The 21,778-nt window shown below is 36.8% G+C and overlaps 1 protein-coding gene across 8 annotated transcripts in view; it reads right to left on the bottom strand.

Moving 5' to 3' along the window:
* PLEKHH2 (pleckstrin homology, MyTH4 and FERM domain containing H2) overlaps positions 1-21,778 on the bottom strand; it is a 106,329-nt gene that overhangs the window by 54,059 nt on the left and 30,492 nt on the right. For 6 of the 8 annotated variants that reach the window (XM_024118780.2, XM_024118783.3, XM_024118781.2 and 3 more), the window contains 9 exons: positions 21,321-21,383; positions 13,341-13,490; positions 12,149-12,232; positions 11,462-11,543; positions 7,974-8,159; positions 5,308-6,257; positions 2,489-2,564; positions 1,063-1,157; positions 67-211 (listed from right to left, as the gene is read on the bottom strand). In XM_024118780.2, the coding sequence (XP_023974548.1) occupies positions 67-211; positions 1,063-1,157; positions 2,489-2,564; positions 5,308-6,257; positions 7,974-8,159; positions 11,462-11,543; positions 12,149-12,232; positions 13,341-13,490; positions 21,321-21,383 (1,831 nt within the window). Of the gene's footprint in view, positions 1-66; positions 212-1,062; positions 1,158-2,488; positions 2,565-5,307; positions 6,258-7,973; positions 8,160-11,461; positions 11,544-12,148; positions 12,233-13,080; positions 13,152-13,340; positions 13,491-21,320; positions 21,384-21,778 lie in introns of those variants that run through there. The other 2 variants (XM_024118784.2, XM_024118785.2) reach the window with 2 other exon arrangements.

Here is a 21,778-nt window from a genome sequence, read left to right as displayed (position 1 = left end):
ATAAAATTCCCATTAAATATTCTGAATTATTTGGAGTTGTCTTGTATGCCTGAGACTTTCCCTTACCTCGTTTCATTGCTCTGGGGCTGCCTGGCCCACTCCGACTGCGAGAGTCTGACTCTGAAGTCCGGGAGCTGGATCTGGAACTATCTTCTTCCTCTGACCCAGAGGAGTCATCCAGGAATGGGTTGCTGCTTATCTGGGTCGCCTTCTAAAGAAAAGCAAAACAGCCTCCCTGTGTCCATCCTTAAAGTGACCACTCTCTTTAGGTACAGAATATTTTACCAGAAGTTATGGAATAAGATTTTTAAAGGAATACAAGAAAATATTTTGCCATTATCAAAGTCACGTTGTTAAATCCCAAATTCCAATTAGCAAGGCATTTGTCAATTATAAAAGATTCCTAAGAACATAAGGCTGTTAATACCTGACAATACTTTTTTTTCTGATACTTATTTTAATTAGGTACTTCACACAAAGGAGGGGAACCCTGGCAGTGATACAAAGATCTTTCTAGGGCTTCCCTGGTGGCGCAGTGGTTGCGCGTCCGCCTGCCGATGCAGGGGAACCGGGTTCGCGCCCCGGTATGGGAGGATCCCACATGCCGCGGAGCGGCTGGGCCGGTGAGCCGTGGCCGCTGAGCCTGCGCGTCCGGAGCCTGTGCTCCGCAACGGGAGAGGCCGCAGCAGAGGGAGGCCCGCAGACCACAAAAAAAAAAAAAAAAAAAAAAAAAAAAAGATCTTTCTATATTAGGAGTTTTCATTACATCATTAATACTATTTCCTTTAAACAATTAACAGCTATGGAGGGGGTGGAGGCTCACATGTAGCATAACAAAAACTGAGCATATCAGACCTCTAATACTCCAATAAGAATAAATATCTTCTCTAGATCTTTCCATTTCTTCTCTTTTAATAATATGCTAGTGTGAACTTCTAAAACTCCCTATAAAGGGACAGTCCATGTAAAATGTCAAGAATGGAATCTGGAGCTTGACTAAACAGTTTTCTTGATTCATCATGAAGAGCCCCACATGTTTTAACAGTAACAATAATGAGTTACCCCCTTTAAAGTTGTGTACACTGGGGTTGTCATATTCTTGTATATCAGTGATGTATAAAGTCCTGATGTGGTATAGGAAAGAACTGCAACAGAATCTGAAACAGAAAACAAAATGATTAAGAAAAAACCCATCTAACTAGCACTTATGTCTATTTCTTATGAATGTGAATTAGCAAAACTTCCAATTAAAGAGAAACTGGATGAACATACAATATTCATTACACAGTCTACCTGAAGAATTATGGCATTTATGGCAGTTTTAATTATACACTCTCTTACATGGTTCATTATGTCCTCAGGTGTGCTAGTTCCCCAACTAGATGGTAAACTCTTTGAGAGCAAGGATCTTAGCTTTTATTTCTTTGGCATCTCCATCCAGCTCACAATGGACAGAAATGAGTACAAACACCTGCTGACTGATTCAGTGAGCAGTACCCTATGAAGATATTCTCTGACTCTTCAGAGACCTATTACTGACACGTGTTAAAACATCATCCCTTTTATTAAACCTTGATCAGGTGAACCTCAGATTGAAAGGTTAGAATATATTTCCTGAGTGGCAAGAACAGAGGACAGCTGAAAAGGAATAGAACAACAATAGTCACCTCTAAGATACAGATCAGAGGTAGGATAGGGAGGGGGCCAGTAGAAGGAACCACAGAAAAATTTTTCTTTTTATTCCAGACAGTTCTCTGTTGTTTGGTTTTATTTTTCATAATGAACATGCATTGTTTCTACAATAATTTTTTGAAAAAAGAAAGAAAGGAGGAATGTGTTTTAAACTCTGGAAAAAGAAGACAGAGAGATCAATAGTTTTACAATTTTAAACAGCTGAAACTCCACAGTTTCTTAGCTTTAGCCTCTTTCGGGTAAAAACATGAGGTACTTGCTACATAAGAGTTGAACATCTATGTGCCCCTATACTGAGTAACATGAATTTCAGTTTTAAAATATAAGTCAGCAACCTCAGAAAGCATTTTCTGGAAGTTGGAAAAGTTGTATTTTTTCCAATGACTTTAGACAGTCAGGAAGCTCTTGGCTAATGAAATGGCAATACAAAATCACTTATTTTTTTAAACATTTTTTATTGTAGTAAAAAACACATAAGATAAAATTTACCACCTTAACCATTTTTAAGCGCATAGTTCAGTTAGTGTTAAGTATATTCACATTGTTGTGAATCAGATCTCCAAAACTTTTTTATCTTGAAAACCTGAAACCCTATAGCCATTAAGCAACTGCTCCCCTTCCCCTACTCCCCCTAACCCCTAGTAACCACAACTCTACTTTCTGTTTCTATCAGTTTGACTACGTCAGATATCTCACATAAGTGGACTCATACAGTATTTGTCCTTTGTGACTGCTTATTTCACTTAGCATAAAGTCCTCAAGGTTCACCTGCATTGCAGCATGCAAAATCACTTACTTTTGTTAACATTCTCCATATTGAAGGCCTCAGACATTCGAATGCCTGATTTGGCTACAGCATAAATTCTGCTTTCCTAATGTAAAAGAGAGATTTAAGCTGGGTATTTGAAGCAAAGAAACAATTACTTTCAATACACATGTTTTTCATTTGTGCTTCATTTAACTGTCACCAGAGTACAGAATTATTATAAAACTGTCACCAGTGCCAACTAAAATATGCCACTGTGAACAGCACTGCAGAATTTTCTTCCATCCATTAGTCACTCCATTATTTATCTTTGTTCCCAAATTTTTGCTTGGTATTTTAAATTCTTTTGAAGAGACAGGAAAAAAGTAAGAGAAAGCTTATTCACAATCACTGACTATTCATAAATACCACCATTAATATTCCACCATTTCAGAACATGGTCAAAAAAAGAAAAAAAGAAGGAAAACTCTGAATGGCTGTAACATGAAGCCAGAAACCATTTATTATCATTGACTAGACACATATATTATCTTTAATATTCTACCGTTCTAGAATATGGTTAAAGAAAAAGCCAAAACTTGAAGTCAGAAAGCACACACAAAGTAGAATTTAGTGCTATCACCTTCATATCTCAATGTACATTTCAATGAAGTAGAAGAAATACCTGAGGTCACATAATAAGTGAATTTGAGAATTGCAATGGAATTTATAGGATCTTGTTCCAAAAGTAGGTTGTTATTTTGCTTTCTCTAATTCTCTGAGAGAGATTTCTGAAATGGGTACTGGAAGGCTATTGGTCCTGCCCCCTCTGAGAAAAGGGACCCTAGGTTGTTCCTAATGCATAGATCACCATGTCCTGAACTTTGTAACACACCTAACCTGGACAGTTATCTGGATCGGGGCATAGTGGGCAACTAAGGCAGTCCTCTTCGGGACTGTGCTAGCCAGGGGCCTGTGAAGCAATGGGCAGGAGATCTCTAACCATCTGAGACACTTTAGATTGAAGAATGGCTGACTGAATGAATCACTCTCACAGCTTCTTTGAGAGTGTGATGGTGAGATACACAGAGAGAGACAAACAACAGAGTGGACAGAACAAAAAGACATAAAAATAAGGCAGTCAGTGAGGCACTGAGAAGTCATGAGAGAGCAAAGGAGAGTAGTTAGCAGTCATGAGAGAAGGAGACAGGCACTGTAGACAGGAGAGGACAAGCTGAGCCATGAGATCAGGGACAGCGGGTATCACCTGTTTTTCTAAGGAGTTGACCATCAGAGGTGCTCCTGAATCATTACATGCTGTCCTGCTAGAGTGACTACTGTATTTTTGAATGATATTCCAGTTCAGTAAGAATGGGCTATGCCTTAAAATAAACTCTTAAAAATCCTTAAACTCGCATAAATTGAGGTGACTAGAATGTATCTCTTTAACTTGGAACTTGAAAATACCCAACAAGCAGAAATAAAACCTTAAACTTGGCCAGTTTGCTAGAAGGCTTTTGCAAAGCAGTACTACTTTTTCAGGACTGGATAGTTTCAGAAGGCAAGAAGAGAAAAAGGCAAAAAAGTAGTAAAAATGGTTTGCCAAATAAAATGAAAGTGAAAGTCTAACCTAAATCTCTGAAAATCTCAACATAATGAAAGAAGCAAAATTTCAACTCCTAACTGCCTAAAGGGTAACATAATTGGAATTCCAGAGATTCACATGCCAATAATGTCCATTTTTTATGTTAGTTTAGTAATAAACTGCAGGCGGTTTCATGTGGACTTTGCAATGAAATGTTCTTTTAAAAGTAAATAAGAGCAGATACATCTCAAGGTCTGAATTTATACTAGGAAAACATAGTTGCCTTCATTTGCTTAAAATTGCATTGGTCACTAAATAAAAAATAATAACAAAACATGAGTCCAAAAACCAAAAAATCCCACAACCCAGATGATTCTCTGGAGGCCAAAGGTTAAATTATGTCAATATGTGAAGGAAAACTTCAATCTACAAAACAGATAATTTCACTTTGTTTCAAATATAGGAAGAATTTTTTTTTAATCTAGAGATTCCTAAGAAGAATCACACAATTAATGGGTTAATTATTATATTAATGGTCAATGTTTCAATGGAAGAAATTTCAATCTATTCTAGATACAAAGGAAGATGCTTTTGGTTAAAGCAATAGATTTATAAGTTCATGAAGAGTAAAATTAAATTTCTCTTAAAGCCAATCAAGTAAATACTTTAAGTTCAGAACTTGATGACCAGTAAGTGTCCCCATCCAGAATTTACCCACAAGTATTATACAGTTAGGGAGAGCCCTTCTTCCCCACCCCAATGTTTCCTTCCATGTGGAGGGAGCTCCAAAAATTGAACATTCTTGATCTCTAGCCAGTGATTCCTAGAAGGAGAAACCGGACATGCAAAGCCCGGCACCTTCCCGTCTCCTTTCTATTGAGAAGTACCTGCGTGCAGGAAATAACCATTTGTTCTTTCTCTAGACTGTAAGCTTTAGAGGAGCTGGGCCTCACTGGAGGCAGACTGTGGTGGCTGGTCAAGTGCTACCTGGGCCTGGGTGAATAAATCTAGCTTTTTCCCAGGTGCAGTACTGGCTCCTTTGCCCACCAATTCTCTAAAATCCGTTTTATCAGTAATAAAGGTAACATTTTGATCTTCCTTTGTCTTACCCTTCTCTTACTTCTCGACTGGTTTGGGGGAAAGAGAAGGGGAAATTGAATTCTAAAAACTGGGAATTGTCAGAACACACAAAGCCGGACTGGAAAAGAAAGAAGTAGAGTAAAACCTGAAAATGAGCGTTGAGCAAAAACGAGTGTGTGTGCGTTGCACACAACACATAATTTACCCAAGAGGGAAACCGGTGCAGGGGAGGAGTTGGAGGTTTGCCACAGGCCGCCTTCTTTGCTGAGTTGCAGGTTTCCTGGTCGTCTGAACACGGGGACTCCAGAGAGCCGTAGGAAAATAATCCATCATCACAACTAGTGTCCATAGTCTCTAAAATTTCTGTACTGTCGCCATCAACTAGATCAAGATCTGTTTCCTGAGGTCTCAGTGGCCGGATCATGCTTATAGCATTTCTGTTTGTACCAAACATCCTGTCGGAGCTTAACTGTGGCTGGCTTAGGTGTCTTTTGGCTAGAGCTACACTTAAGCTGAAAACATTAGGAACCCTTAATTTGGGAAGTGGCAGGTTTGAGGGGGGCACTAGTTCTGTGCCTTTTCCAGGGAGTGAGTTAGGATGCTTTGGACTCAAAGCTGGGGTCAGAATAGGGCTTGGGGTGTTGGCTTCACTCGATGAAGAAGAATAATCCAGTCTCTGAGACTGAAATTTTTTATTCAGTTCGTCTGAGGAACTGTCGTGCTCCTTTTTACTTGATTCGGAATTTCCCTTTCCGAGAGGACTCCACTGTGCCTCCTGTTGCCAAGAATACAGCTTCTTGTGTTCTGGTCTCTTTATGCCAAAAGTCTCTTCTTCAAATATAGAACTGCTGTCATCAGAGGCTGTCAGATACGTCTCACTGCCCATTCTGCTACACTGGACCCCCTCCTCTGATGTGTGGCTGGAAACGGTGGACGTGTACCTGGACTTGGATCTTCCTTTGCTCCCGTCGTCCTCATCGGAACTCCAGTCACTCCCAGGAGCCCCAGAATTCTGGGATATGCCACCATCCGTCACAAAGCTTGTCCTTGTTTTCTGATTCTGCTCTGAGACACAAGGCACTTGATGCAATGTTCTCTGACCTCGGTTGTTTTCTTGAATTTGGTTATCAACAGACTTTTCTGGTATTTCCATTTCTAGAAAAGCATAAATTATATTGGCATGCTGCCTTTAATCATACAATCATTCTGTATGTTTAGCTTTATATAACTACATTGTACAAACTGGAATTTCCATATGAGTCAAGTTAATTTACATCATCCTTTTTTTAGTCATATGCCTTTTTTAAACCCAAGTTTGAAAACTACAAGCTTTCTATAAAACACTGAGCCCTTACACTTCAATAGAATAATATCAAAATGAAACTGCTTTTTACAAAGAAACATGAAGGAAAAAAAAACTGACAATAGTCTAGGGTGAGATAATACAAGAAGCAAAATGAAAAATAGGGCAACACTGACTATCAAAGAAAGCAGCCACTAAAAAAATGAACACCATTAATTATATTTTAGAAGCAAAGAAAATGACAACCTTCTTTCTACTAAACTTCAAAATTATCATAAGTAAATTGAAACATAATAAATATAAAGCTATAGTTTAAAAAAGAAACTTTGCTCCCAAGCTTCACTACATGAAATATGCAAAACCGTAAGGAAAACATACACAGAGAAAAGCTTTACTCACTCTACTTTTGGTTTAATCATAACTACAAAATATGTCTTTACAATAAAAAATAACAGTCTTTAAAAATATCTTTAGATATGGCTTATTTTTGTTTATAACATAATTAATAGAACAAACCATTGACTTTATGAACAGTGAACTAAAAATTTATATTGAAGAATACAAAAGAAACTTTGAAAACATGAAAACATAGATAGGACCTTCATAATTAAGGATACAGAGGCTGAACAAATAAACTCCACAATTTGGTATTGGGCAGTTTGTTAAATTTGCAAATGAGCAAGAACTGCAGTACAGGCAACCTCAGCTGTACTGAGCTGTACTCAACTATTAGAAAGTGGGGAAAAAACTAAAATGACTTCTCAAAAAAGAAAAAAAATCCATGTAATGGCATGAAAACAAGTACCAAAGGAGCCTTGTGAATGGAAAAACATTATGTAGTTTTCAGAGTTTCATAACCAAGCATAGAGACAGTTCTTAGGGCTATAATTTTTCTCCTTTGGAGGAAGGAAGCAGGAACTGAAAATAGAGAAGATACAAGTTCAAGTCTTTCTAAAATATTTGGGAGACGTCATACTAGTCGTGGCAAAGCAGCAACCACAAAATTAAGCAAAATTTAGAGGGGCTTTAAGACTAAAAGAAGGGTAGAAATCTGCACACAGGTCCAAAGTTTATACATCTGGCAAATACTTTCCTCTTTGAAGCAATAAAGGGAAAATCAAAGGAGTTACTAAATTGTCACCTCGTGTTCTTTTTCTTTATAAGTTTGCTGTGTCACATTTAATTTCATATTGAATATTAGATAATCTTTTTATATTTTAAATAAATAATGAATAGAAAGTACATACTTCTAAAACTCAGTTAAAACAAGTAGGTATGACTGTACATTTAAAAATTTTAACTATTACTGCTACCTACTGCAGGAAAAAGTATCAAGAAGGGAAAACCAGTTTTTCCTATAAATCACTGGCAGAGAGTCTCAAAAAACACACAAGGTAACTAGATACACAGAGTTAAATGCTGTTTTTCTCTTTAGAATTAGTCTCATAAAACATCAAGTTGTCAGGAAAAAAAATAAGGAAAATGAAGCTATCTTTGCATTAATCTTAGCAAATGATTTTTCCTTTTTAAAAAAAATGTCAAAGTAAATTCCTCTAGTCCATAAATACCTTCTATGTCTTTTCCTTCAGTGAACTCAGGTTCTTTAGATGATATCTTGCTCGTTTCCTCAGATTTTACAACTTGAGGAGGACTCCTTGCTCGGGATAAAAAGCACCCAAAGGTCAGACTGCTCAGACGCTGGCCTTCTGTGAGCTTTGGTGTGGAGACAGTGGACAACTTCTTTCCGTGAACTTCTGCAAGATCATTAATCAAAATGAAGATCTGAATTTTTTATAACGGTTTGTTAAACAGAGAACCAAAGCATATAAAAACGTGGACAAATCATTCCTTGTACCAGAAAAAAGCCTGAAGTTCATCTTTATTTATGTATAGGAACAATGACCCCTCAATGTCTAGCATCACACACCAGTGTTTAAAATCTGTTTATATATTTTGAATGTACAAACTATTTTTTAACTGCAAAGAGAAACATTTCTAATCCCTTTGAAAGTAGTTAGTTTTCAAACAAACCAAAATCCAGATATAAACAACTAGGAAGTTATAGCTTCTTGCAATGTCAGCTATTGGTAAATACCAATCAAGTACTGGTAAAATTTGATAGTTTGGTATTGCTACTAATAGAAAAAAGGGACTGAGGTCTTGGTTGCCAAGACAACCCAGGAAAATTTAGATGATCACTGGGGCAAATATCACATGATCACTGGAATAACTTTTGCTTATCTTAGTTTTTAGTGTGCTTCTCATAAGAAAGCAGATGAAGGGACTTGGTCTATGGTGACCACAACATGGAGAGCCTTAATCACTTCCTTAGAGAACAAAAAGGGGAGGGGGCAGTCTCTAGACTGAGAATTTAGACAGCTAGGTGAGTGATTAATCAAGCACCTAATCATGGGTTTAATTCATCTTCTAGGACTTGTAACATTGCTGCTTGTAAGATCAAAAGCATGGAGATCTCAGTGATAGTATGAAAAGTTTCCAAAGAAATTAAATTCTCAACTCTGGGAGAGCACCAAAGGGTTAAGTTAAATAGCAACTGATAATTGAGTGTAGAAAAATACCTTTATATACTATATAGTGTACTCCTTCAGATGTATCTTTTAATATTTTCATGTTGCCATCGCTCACAGAACTAATTCATGATATTTTAGTAATCACATATATACATATATATTTTTAAAGTACTATATTATATCTACATATGTTGTATCTGTTCTTCTCCAGTAAAGCCTAGGTTCCAAGGATCAAAAATCCTTAGTCTCCAAGACTAAAAGGCTGCCAGTGAAGACTAGAATTGCAAGTTAAGAATATCAGGGAGGGCTTCCCTGGTGGCGCAGTGGTTGAGAGTCCGCCTGCCGATGCAGGGGACGCGGGTTCGTGCCCCGGTCCGGGAAGATTCCACATGCTGCGGAGCAGCTGGGCCCGTGAGCCGTGGCCGCTGAGCCTGCGCGTCTGGAGCCTGTGCTCCGCAACGGGAGAGGCCCGCGTACAGCAAAAAAAAAAAAAAAAAGAATATCAGGGAAACAGTATTTGGTGAAAGGGCTTAGTACATCCAGTCTATCTCAAAGAGGGTGAACACCACAAAGACCTAAAACTTTAATTATAAACGTGGAATTCCAGATCAACTATAGGAACACCTATTTTTTTCATCATATAGGTAGAGGAAATGTGTGATATAAGAAATAGATTTTGGTCTTCATCCATGGTTCCTGGCACACAGCTCCTAAAACCCTTGGAATGTCCTAAGAGTGATAAAAGTGTCTTTTGTTTTCATAACAAGCCCTTTTAAACACATCTGAGTATGTATTAATGAGGTGATTTCTGGAAAGCCCCTAGATGGCCTCAGGATGGGGCCTGGTTGCCAGGGAAACCAACCAAATCATGAGAGGGTTGGAAATTTCAGCCTCACCCTCTACCCGCTACCTCTGACTTCAGGTGAGGAAGAAAGGGGCTGGAGGTTGAATTAATCACCAACGGCCAATTATTTCATCAATCATGCATGCCTACATAGTGAAACCTCCATAAAAACTCAAAAGGATGGGGTTCAGGATGCTCCAAGTTGGTGAACATGTGGAGGTGCTGGGAAGGCGGTATACTTAGTGAGAGCCTGGAAGCTCTGTGCCCCTTCTCCCGTATCTTGCCCTATGCATCTCTTCCATCTGGCTGTTCCTGAGTTACATCCTTTGTAATAAACCAGTAATCTAGGAAGTGAACTGTCTGACTGAGTTCTGTGAGCCTCTCTAGCAAATTATTGAACCCAAGGAAGGGATCTTGGGAACCTTGGATTTACAGTCTGTTGGACAGAAGCAGGGATGCCACCCTGTACCTGTGACTCTGTCTGAAGTGTGTGTTTGTGTGTGTGTTCAGTGCCTGCTCGGAGGTGCAGGTGGGTAGTTTTGTGGGGGTGAGGGATCTGGTGCTATCCAAGTAGACAAGTCAGAATTGAGTTAAATTTATAGGATAACCAGTTGGTGTCTGTTGAGAATTGGAGAATTGCTTTGTGTGGGAAAAACTTCCACATATCTCATGTCAGAAATATTAAGAGAGGGAAAACAGGAGTTTTTTCCCTTTACAAAATGACAGCAATAGGTACTAACATGCAGTAGGCAAAGTGCTTTCACATGTCCTATAATCAACAACGCACCATGAAACCAGTAAGACACTATTACAGTCACCATTTTACTGATGTAAAAAAAAAAAAAAAATTGGAGATATAAACACAGCTATTAAATTGTAGGGCATTAAAGGTGACTTCAAAGTCCAGGTTCTTTCTACCATGCCAGTATTTTTCCAATGCATTCTACGAAACCCCACGGCTTTATGGAAATGTTGCAGAGGATGCAAGAAATGAAAGAAGAGTCATGGGTGAGGCCAAGTCTGCAGAACTCTGGACCCATCACCCAGTACAGGTTTTTTACCTATTTTATCTCTTGAGATTCTATAGGAAAAAAAAAATTGTTTAAAAAGGGTTCTGCTGCTAAATAAAAGTTTAAAAAGCACTATACTAGGTCATGTGTCTAATAAGCACAGGCTATCCATACACCCTGCTGACTTACCTCCTCTTCAGCTCAATGTGTACTTGAGTGGCTATCATACGAATAGCATATTAAGTGAATCTCTATCATTAACTCTACCACCCATCCTTTGGCTTTAAAGTTAAAAAGAAAGAAAATAGCCCTAAGCATTAGAAAATGCAAAGAGTTTACTCGCATTATAAAATTCTGCTCAAAATATTCAGGTTGTAAGAATTTCAATCACCATTGAGCACAATGCTACAAAATGAAAATAGAAAATAACAAGACTGATTTTTTTTAAAGTAAACATACCTGAAATTAAACGTTCAAATTACTCCCTTTGGGTTATTCACTACTGTCTAGCTGTGCTAATATGGACATGTGGCTATTTAAATTTAAATGAATTCAAATTAGATAAAATGTAAAATTCAGTTCCTTAGTTGTGCAAGTCATATTTCAAGCGCTCAGTAGTAAAATTCTAGCAAATAAATCCAACTAGGCTATCTTAGTCAAAGTGCACATACCTTGTAATTTTGACTGTATTGTTCTTATCTCTTCGGTTTGGTTTTGGTTGATCAAACGAAGATTTTGATTCTCCAATTCCAGCTAAAAGAACATAATGGTTTTCTTTTATACAGGGATAACATTTCTAAAATGTACTAGTGAATTATAACATTTAGAAAATGTTAATATCTAATTAAACACAAGCAAAATATAAAAGAAATAAGTAAATATCAGAGGAATTTATCAGCACAGATTGTCAGCCTAATATTTGGCTTTAATATTTGTTTCCAGAGCTAAAAGTTTTAAATGTTTTTCACCCCTATGCCTTTTCCACTGTAAAGTTATTTTAAACCAAATTATTTTGGCATTTAATCTGCCATATAAACTAAATAATGTGTACTTCTCAGATACTGAATATGTTAATTTTATGAGATATGCACATATATTCTCTAATTATTTAAAGTTAACTAATTAGAACTAGTCAACTAATTAGAATGAGGCTACTTAACACTGATTACCATGGGTCTATCAATATTTTTAATTTTAAAATTACATTAGTCATTAAAGTGAAAGCTACCTATCTCACGTTTGCCAAAAGCCAGCAGCACCACCAACTGATCAGAATTTTGTTTCATTCAGATATTCTGATGACTTATCTATTCAAAAGAAGTAAAAGGTAAAGAAAAGATAAATACGGCAATAAATACCTCATTCAACTTAACTGTTACCCATTCTTTGATCTTAGCTGCTTTCTCTTCTATTATTTTAGCTTCTTGAATCCTTATTTGTTTCTGAAATAACATTAGCAGTTTGTTTAGTTCAAACAGAAGCTCACTGGTCTGGAAACGTTACAGTCATAGATATAAAAGGCAAGTCCACTTAAAACCTGTTTCCAAGTTAAGACGTCTGCCTTTAAATTACCAAACATAGGAAAAAATAAGAATGGCTGTCCAGCAGAACAATAATAAAAGTGTACATAAATATTTCTAGCTTTAACATCTTCTATTCCCTTTCTCTGAAAGATCATATACCAAAATCAATCCACTGAATTTATCAACAAAATAAACAATTTCTGGAAATAGTCTAGGTTTAGAACAGTGGAAGAGATTTCAACCAGGTTTGAGAGGGGAGAATCAGAATCTCCTCTGGACAATGGCTTATTTTCCCCTCAAGTGCTAGTTTTAGAAGGTCCAGAAAAAATAGAGATTGAGAAACTCTAGCTCACATCCACCAACCTTTAAATCTGGTTATGGTCACAAAACTACTGAGAGTGTGACTATCATATAAATCCTAGTGGGTGGAGGCTGAAAGCCACTGACCTAAAGGAACACTGATGCCAGAGAAATGAAAAAAATGATTAAACATTTAACAGTTCTATAGTGGTCATATTTAAATGACACTAAATGACCTTTTAAGTAAATAACCCTAGTGCAATGTTTTTCCTAAAAATTTTTTAAAAATAAACTAAATACTATATTAGATGTCAATGAAGTGGTTTAAAAACCGTATACACATTTCTAAGCAGAAGGATTAGAGTCAAATCAAACACATGTTTAAAATTTAACCTTCCATGAACATTTCCAACACCCTAACAATCTAAAGCAAAAATTTATTGGAAACATTTTACAGACATAAATACCTGCTGATAACCAAGTGTTTCCAACTTAAGGAGTATTGTCACATCCAAAAAGTGGTAGGTACTGCCTTGGAATCACCCCGGATTTAAAGTGAATGTATTTAACTTGCACCTTTCACCAGTAATGTGATGTAATCCTAGGGGGTCACCAAGTAAGATTTCTGATCAAAATTTAGAAATTTTGACTCTCTTTTTAATCTTTGCGATTATGCATAAATGAATGCACATATTTAGGACTCTTTGATGATCAAATTCTTCCTAACCTGCTCCTCAAGTTGCAGTTCCAAGTTTTGAATGATGTCATCTTTTTCCTGTATTAGGGTTTCCAGATCTTGACACTTTTTATACAACCTCGTCTCTGATTCACTGGTTTGAATATTAGCTGCTTTTAATTTTTCTTCCATAACTTGTACCTGAATTCACAGGATAAAATATTAAAACTATGCATGTACTTAATTTATCATAGTATTAAATTCAGAATTTTACTTTAACATTAAATTCCTAAAAGGTATCATCATAAAAGGAAAACACTGAACAGCAAGTTTTAATGTATTTAACAATTATAAAGTCTGAAGACTATTTTGCTAAGTGATGTTTCCCCTGAGGTGCATGAGGGTACATGAAAGATTCTCAGAATATTGCTATCATGTAAAGAAATGTACATGTTAACTAGATCAATGATAATATGCAAAGTATTTCATGTGAGCATAGAATTAGAAAGCTTCCAGCTCTCATTTTTTCATATTTAAAAAAAAAGTAAGAATATCAAGTAAAGATGTTGAGTGGTAAGATAAGACTCAGACTGGATGACCTAGTATAATAACACATCTTGGGAAAAAAAACTGAACTTATCTGAAAAAGGTACACATATACAACAGAAAGCAAAAGTAAAACAAAAGAACCTTAAAGGGACTTCCTTGGTGGTACAGTGATTAAGAATCTGCCTTTCAATGCAGGGGATGCTGGTTCAATCCCTGGTCGGGGAATTAAGATCCCACATGCCGTGGGGCAACTGAGCCTGCGCCCTGCAACTACTGAGCCCGCATGCTCTGGAGCCCATGTGCCACAAATAGAGAGGCCACGCACTGCAACTACTGAGCCCACGTGCTCTGGAGCCCGCACGCCACAACTAGAGAGAAGCCCACGCTCCACAATGAAGAACCTACACGCCGCAGGGAAGATCCTGCGTGCCACAACTAAGACCCGCAGCCAAATAAATAAATAAATATTAAAAACAAACCAAAAAAGAACCTTAAAACCCCAATGATGAAACCATAGAGAGTAAAAAAGTATGACAGTCAAGATATAGGTAGGAGAGTACATTCCGTGAGGGTTTATTGATTCAATACTTAGTCAACGAACACCTGCCAAGTGCCAGGTCTATACCAGGTCCTGGGAAGACATCAGTGAATATAGCAGACCCCCAAATCTCTACCTGCATGAGTCAAGATATAGGTAGGAGAGTACATCCCGTGAGGGTTTATTGATTCAATACTTTAACAAATAGTCAACGAACACCTGCCAAGTGCCAGGTCTATACCAGGTCCTGGGAAGACATCAGTGAATATAGCAGACCCCCAAATCTCTACCTGCATAGAAATTACATTCTAGTGGGTAAGAGAGATCACAAATATAATAATGACTAAAAATCACACAGTTTGTTACAGATGGCAATAAGGGTAACGGGAAAAATAAAGCAAGATAAAATAGATCGCTGTACGGCTAGGGGTTGTGGTGCCTCAATTTTAATATCTAAGATATACTGGCTCTGCTTGGATCTTCTGCAAAACACATTTGGGCATATGAAATCTTTGAAGAGATATGTGTGATGTTAATGTTAGTAAGAAAGAAAATAAAGTACTGGGCATTGTATACAATATTAAAACTTTTATTCTATATACTCCAAATAGGTAAGAATGTAATTTTAGTAATGTTTTAGATTATAGGGGGCAAAGAAGAAAAATATGTAAAGACATTTGAGAAATTAAAGATGATAGTTAAGATGAAAAATCTTATAAAACATCTCTGAAAACTCAAAATGAACTTACTTAAAGCTCAAAAATACTTGATTAATGAGGGTTCCTAGAAGGAGGGTGTTAAGGTTAGTTTGGTTTTGTTTTTTTAACCATGAATACAAAGTTTCATCTGTGGGTTCACTGTATAAATGTAAATTCAACTCAAATGCCAAAACTGTCCTATTTAAATACCACCTACATAGCTTTCATAGCTGGAAGCTATGAAAATAAAAGCAGATCCAAAAGATAGGAGAAAAAATATATTCTACTATCCAAATGATAATTTTAAGTTATTTTAAGATTTAAATTTTTTATCATAATATAGCAGGCTTTCTGCAGGAACTTCAGACCAAGAGGTCAAGGACAAAGGCTTATATCAGAGATGCTGTCATGAAAAAACCAGAGCAGGACAGAGAGCTGGACAGTAAATACCAAAGGTCAGTCTTAAAATGGTACAGCCAGTTCCATGAAGGGTATTCTGTAGCTGTGGAAGCAGGAAAAGAAGAGCAGAGACCAAGTGCAAAATGGTAGTCCTCTACCAAGGAGGGAGTAATAGATCATAATACTCCAGAAAGACAAAATTAATAAAAATAAATATTACCGGACCTACATCTACAGTCTCCTTTTATTAAATTGGAGTAAGCCACCCTATGGACATCGGGCTACCACATAAAATTGTCCTATTATTGCTTAGAAAAGGCCTATGGTCCTGGAAAACTATTCTTCCAGGACCTTCTTCTTCCCTGAAAAACACATTCAACTTGAAAGGTGTTCTCATTTTACGAATGAATGCTAGAGTCAGAGCTCCTTGGCTGCACCTTTGCCTTGTGCAACTGTTTCATTCGACTATTACTTTTAGATAAACAACTTTCCTGGGCAAGAAAAATATTGACAAAAGTGGCAACATCTCTGCTGGAGAGAGATCACAAAGCAGTTACAGGCAACCTTCTTCCAGCTGGCCCTGTTAGGACCAAGTTCCACAGGATTCACCAGCCTTCTTTGGCAATTAGTATGAATAAGAAATCTGCAGAAAAGTTAAGAGGCCTACAGAAAAACTAAGCCTTTAAAAATATCTTACCACAAGTACACAGAAAATAGGTCAGATCTTTTACCATTTATTTAATTTGAATTATACAATTTTAACTACTTGGAGACTGGCCAGTAACACACACCTATGAATTCAAATTAGTTGTTGAATAAACTCTTGCAATTACCAATATGTGGATATCATCCAGTGAGGAATGTTTTGTACTTTCAGGCTACCTTTCTCCTTTACTTCCAGGAGAGACTCTGGTTGCATCTACCTACCCCCTCAGCACACTCCTCAGCTATTTCCCAAAAGTCTTGTTGATTCTGAGCTTTTGTTCAGTGAAGGGTTAATTCAGCAGACTTGGGGTGCTCAAACCCTGTACATTCCAAAGAAAGAACTAGCCTTTGACTGTCTCCTGGGAAATAACCTCTGAGCTCCTGGAATATTCTGCCTGATAAGACTGTCTTTATATAGCTGATATACTGGGCCACACCAGATAGTTTATGCTAACAGTGTGACTTATACTGAATACCTTTTTTGTTTACTTACCTGGGTCATGGGCCACACTGTATCAAGTTTGACCTCTGGAGGGGTTGGAAGTTGAGTAGCTAAGGTGGGTTATGCATGCATTTCGTGCTTACAAGACTGACCCCTCCCCACCCCGCCCACCAATAAAAATCCTGGACACCTAGGCTCGGATGAACAACCCTGGTTGGCAATACTTCATATGTGTTGTCCCACATCACTGATGGGAGAATCAAGTGCATTCCTGTGCAATTCCACTGTGAGAGGACAACTGGAAGCTCGTACCTGGTGTCTCCTGGACTCTGCCCTATGTGCATTTTTCCTTTGCTGATGTTAATCTGTACGCTTTCACTGTAATAAACCATAACCATGAGTATAACAGCTTTTCAGGATTTCATGAGTCTTTCTGGTGAATCATCAAACCTGAGGGTAGTCTTGGGGACCCTGACACAACTCCCAATGCTATTTTCCATTTTCTTGTCTATCCTGGAGAAAGCAGAAACTGCAAATATTTTCCGCATTGTAACTATCCATATCAATATTTCCTTCTTCCCATTTCTAACTTCATCCCTCCCTCCCCCACTACAGGTAATCAAGATGTGACTATATTTTTGAGTGGGGGGGTGTAAGTTTCTATTCCTGTATAAGTATCGCAAAGACATGACAAAGATACTTAATCATTCCAAAATACAATGACAAAATTGTTAAGAGTATTTTGAATCCCAGACCATTTTCCAGTTAATTAAAATTTATTGCAAATTAATAATCATTCTAATCATATTTTAAACACAGTTATTTCAGCATAGTGCTCTAAAATTTATGCAGTAAGGCCAGGCCCATTCTCACTGAAGGTGAAAGGGAACATCACTGGATAAAGTAGGTTTCCATGTAATGAAGCAAATCATTACACGGTCTTGGATGTTAGGATGACTGAGTAGTTATCATTTATTAAGAACCAAATATAACTTGGATACTAAGAACCAACTCTATAAAAGGCAGATGAGCCCACATATTAGAATGGTCAGAAGGAAATTTAAATCCAACTCCTACCAAGCCTGAATCAAATACACACAGGTGACTGAGTCCAGAAGGACAGAATTGAAAAGACAAACTTCTACTGGGGAAATAATCTACCCCTCTTTGGTTTGCATAAATTAGTGTATTAGATTGTATTATATACCTAACTAATCAGATACTGGAAAAGGAATCCTGTTTATCAGTGTCTCCCAAGTGTGCTATTTGCTGCTTTTCTGCCTCACAAGAGTTCTCATAAGTAGTACTGGGTTGATCTGCACATACTGCTTTCAAAATTTGTGAACAATAACAATAAAGATGTACTACAGCATCAAGTAAAAAGACTGCCAAGATTTCTCTGGAAGAATGTTTAATTCTTTTTTCTATCAGCAACTTATTTAGTGATCATGCAAGTGATGCCCACGCATTAATAAACAAGGAGAAAAATGTACAAAGCTAAAGTGTAGAGTTGAGCTGTTTCAGCTGACTATTGCTTTTAGTGGTGAAATATTCCTTCTAGGTTAGTATAAATACAGTTTAAGTCTTAGGATATGGCTCAACGACAAAGGATAAATTATGAATTTAAGCAACAGGAACAGCAGATAGGCCATAGTCCCATGGAAACTGTTAAAGACAGTGAAGGATTCAGTTACTCTAAGTTAATAATATTTACTTAGTCTTGCAAAGGCAAAAAAAAAAAGTAATATAGTCAGTGCATTAGAATTCATCTGCTCTGTTTATATTTCTTGTTAACTTTTAGATTCATTATGAAATATTTAAGAAAAAATTCTTCTGAAGCATAACAAAAATAGGTACTGTATAAATTTAAAGTGTTATGACAAAAAGAAATATCTACAGATTATAAAGAAACTCTGGTAGATCTTCAATTCTCACTCTTTTTGGGGGGGGTGTTGATTTAAGGCAGTATATCTAAAATAACCAATCATTGTATAATTTTGCTTAAAAATGTGGCACATAGAATTAAATAACTTTACATTTGATATCCTCAAAGGAAAACTTCAAATAAGATATTCTTCCTGTTAACTTATTGAGATCAGTGGTTGGGCCCTGATGGCTACAAACTGCCATGGTTTGCTTCCCTTGAACTGAGAATGGGGATTCCTTTTTTCTTTCAAGATCCAATGAACCAAAGGGGTAAAAAAAAATGAAAATCACAAATAAAAAAATTCTTCATTTAGTTTAATTTTCAGAGCTAAATAAATTTGCTGCATATATGAATTTAGACTTTTAACTTAAGCCAAAACAAAACCATCTTCAATTTCCTTCTTTTTTTTTTCCTATAATGTGAGCAGTTAAAGGAGAAAAAGGGAAGAGAAGGGAAGGTAAAAGAAAGCTAGGAAAGAATAGACAGAGAGACGTATGGAGACAGCCATGGGTACAGAGATAAAGAGAGATGTCACCAGGAAAGGCCAAAGTCAGAAAGGGAAAGACAGGGAAAGAGACATGAAAGTCAGAGAGGTCGACAAAATGACAAACGTATGCTGCAAAAGGCTGAAGGCTGAACAGGGACGCACATATACAGCCCACCACAGAAAAAGACGTTTGGTACAGAGTGACAGAGAGTGATATAAACACAAGAGTCTTTCTTTTAGAATGTAAGTGACCTTTAATGACTTTACTGTTAATTATTGGCTTTTTATAGATATATGTAGAGTAATTACTATTTGGTGCCATCAACTAAAGAATATAAAATACTAAAAAACAAGCAAATCATACATCCTTACCATTACTACTAGTACTTGTATCAAAATCTACATTTGAGGTTTTAAAAAATTATTGGTAATTTTTCGGTGGGGTGATGGTACTGTAGCTATGATTTTTAAGTCTTCATTTTTAGATGAGTTCCTGAAATACTCTTGGGTGGAATGATATAATATCTGGGACTTGTTTCAAAATAACCTAGTGTGGGGGTAGGGAAGAAGTGGGTGGAGGTATATACTAGCTGTGCATCAACTAACTGCTGAAGGTGATGACGGGGCTTCATTATATTATGTTCTCTACTCTTGTAGTGGTTGAAATTTTGCATAATAAAGTTTTAAGATTGTATCTTCAAGTATAATTAATTTAAGAAAATTAAGGATTAGGTTAAATTGGGTTAACTTAGACAAGCCACTAAAACAATCTACTGTGTAAAATTAAATGTTGTAGGTGAAAACAAGATTTGGTAATACTCAAACTGAAGGAAGAAACATGACAAACTTAGAGCAAGTATAAGAAATTGAATATACACTCCTTGGAAGAAATAATTTTGTATTTAAGACTTCTGAAACTCTTGACTTGACTGAATCTGACAGAGATCTTTTCATAAAATGTGAAATTATCAATTTAGGCTCCTTAGACAAACTTTAAGGCTGGTGGGCTCATCCAAACCGCTCATTTTACTGTTGGCAAGGCCCAGAAAGGGTTAAGTGATTTATCAAAAGATTATTTTTTTAGGGCTTCCCTGGTGGTGCAGTGGTTGAGAATCTGCCTGCTAATGCAAGGGACACAGGTTCAAGCCCTGGTCTGGGAGGATCCCACATGCCGCAGAGCAACTAGGCCCGTGAGCCACAACTACTGAGCTTGCGAATCTGGAGCCTGTGCTCTGCAACGAGAGGCCGCGATAGCGAGAGGCCCGCGCACCGCGATGAAGAGTGGCCCCGGCTTGCCACAACTAGAGAAAGCCCTCGCACAGAAACGAAGACCCAAAACAGCAAAAATTAATTAATTAATTAATAAACTCCTACCCCCAACATCTTCTTTAAAAAAAAAAAAAAGATTATTTTTTTAAAGTAAAAGTAGTACCAAAATCAAAAACTAGAAAGTATGAAGATACAGAAGAAAAAAACCAATCATCCATAATTCCACAAACACAAATTTCAGGATGTTTCCTAACAGCTTTTTTTTTTTTTTAGCATTACGTGGGCCTCTCACTGTTATGGCCTCTCCCGTTGCGTAGCGCAGGCTCCGGACGCACAGGCTCAGCGGCCATGGCTCACGGGCCCAGCCGCTCCGCGGCATGTGGGATCTTCACAGACCGGGGCACAAACCCGTGTCCCCTGCATCGTCAGGCGGACTCTCAACCACTGCGCCACCAGGGAAGCCCCACAGCTTTTTTTTAAACTCTTAGATTTGACTTTTTCCCCCCATATCTATTAACATGTTAAATATAAAAATCTGTATATATTTTTCCTAATATAACTAAGCATTTTTCCATATTTGCATATATTCTTTGTAATAGTTATTTTTAATGGTTGTTTAATATTTCATGGAACAGATACAGTTCTCTAATTCATTCTCCTATAAAATGGCATTCATATTATTTCCAACTCTTTATTACTATAAATAAAGCTGCCATGAACATATTTATACATAAAAAGTCATTATGGTTAGGCATAACCATAACCATAAAAGTCATATTTGATTTTTTTCATAGTAAGATAAAACTACCGAATAGAAGCATTTTTGTCCTTTTGAAAATTTATTAAGGGGCAAAACAAAGTTAGATTCTCCATTTTCTCTATGGAACCAGCTCATGAACAGTAAAAATGATAAAATGAGGAGGACAGCTGAAGACTATTTTCAGGATTGTTTTGGGCAAAACAATGTTTATATTGGTAGAGGCAGAAAACAATTTTTTAACTAAAACTATACCCTACCTGTTGAAAAGCTTTTTCTGCTTGACGTTCAGCATCAATAACTTGGCTCTCAAGCTGCTGCATCTGAAAAGTGAGAAAAGATATAAAAAATAGAAAAATTCATATTTCCCTTTTAGAATTCTTTAAGAACATTTAAAGTACTTCAGTGAGTATGAATTGCATACAATTTAGCACATTAAAAACTCTTTCAGGGCATATTTAAAAATGGATCAAACAAAATACCAAAGGTTTGATACTTTTAATACAATGTAATATATACTACCTGAGTATTCATCAATAGAATTTTCTTCATTGGACTATATGTTAGAAATCACTGGTTAACACATATTAAGAACAGTAAATTAAATCTAAGAGAATAGTAAGACCTCAAATGTCATATTTGATTTGTTGATCAAAAATAGACATTTCTCCAGAGAAGATATACAGATTGCCAACAAACACATGAAAGAATGCTCAAC

Source organism: Physeter macrocephalus, chromosome 12, assembly GCF_002837175.3.
Source record: "Physeter macrocephalus isolate SW-GA chromosome 12, ASM283717v5, whole genome shotgun sequence".
Taxonomy (NCBI): Eukaryota; Metazoa; Chordata; class Mammalia; order Artiodactyla; family Physeteridae; genus Physeter; species Physeter macrocephalus.
The sequence above is the reverse complement of the archived record's forward strand: the minus strand, read 5'-3'. Positions and strand labels throughout refer to the sequence as shown.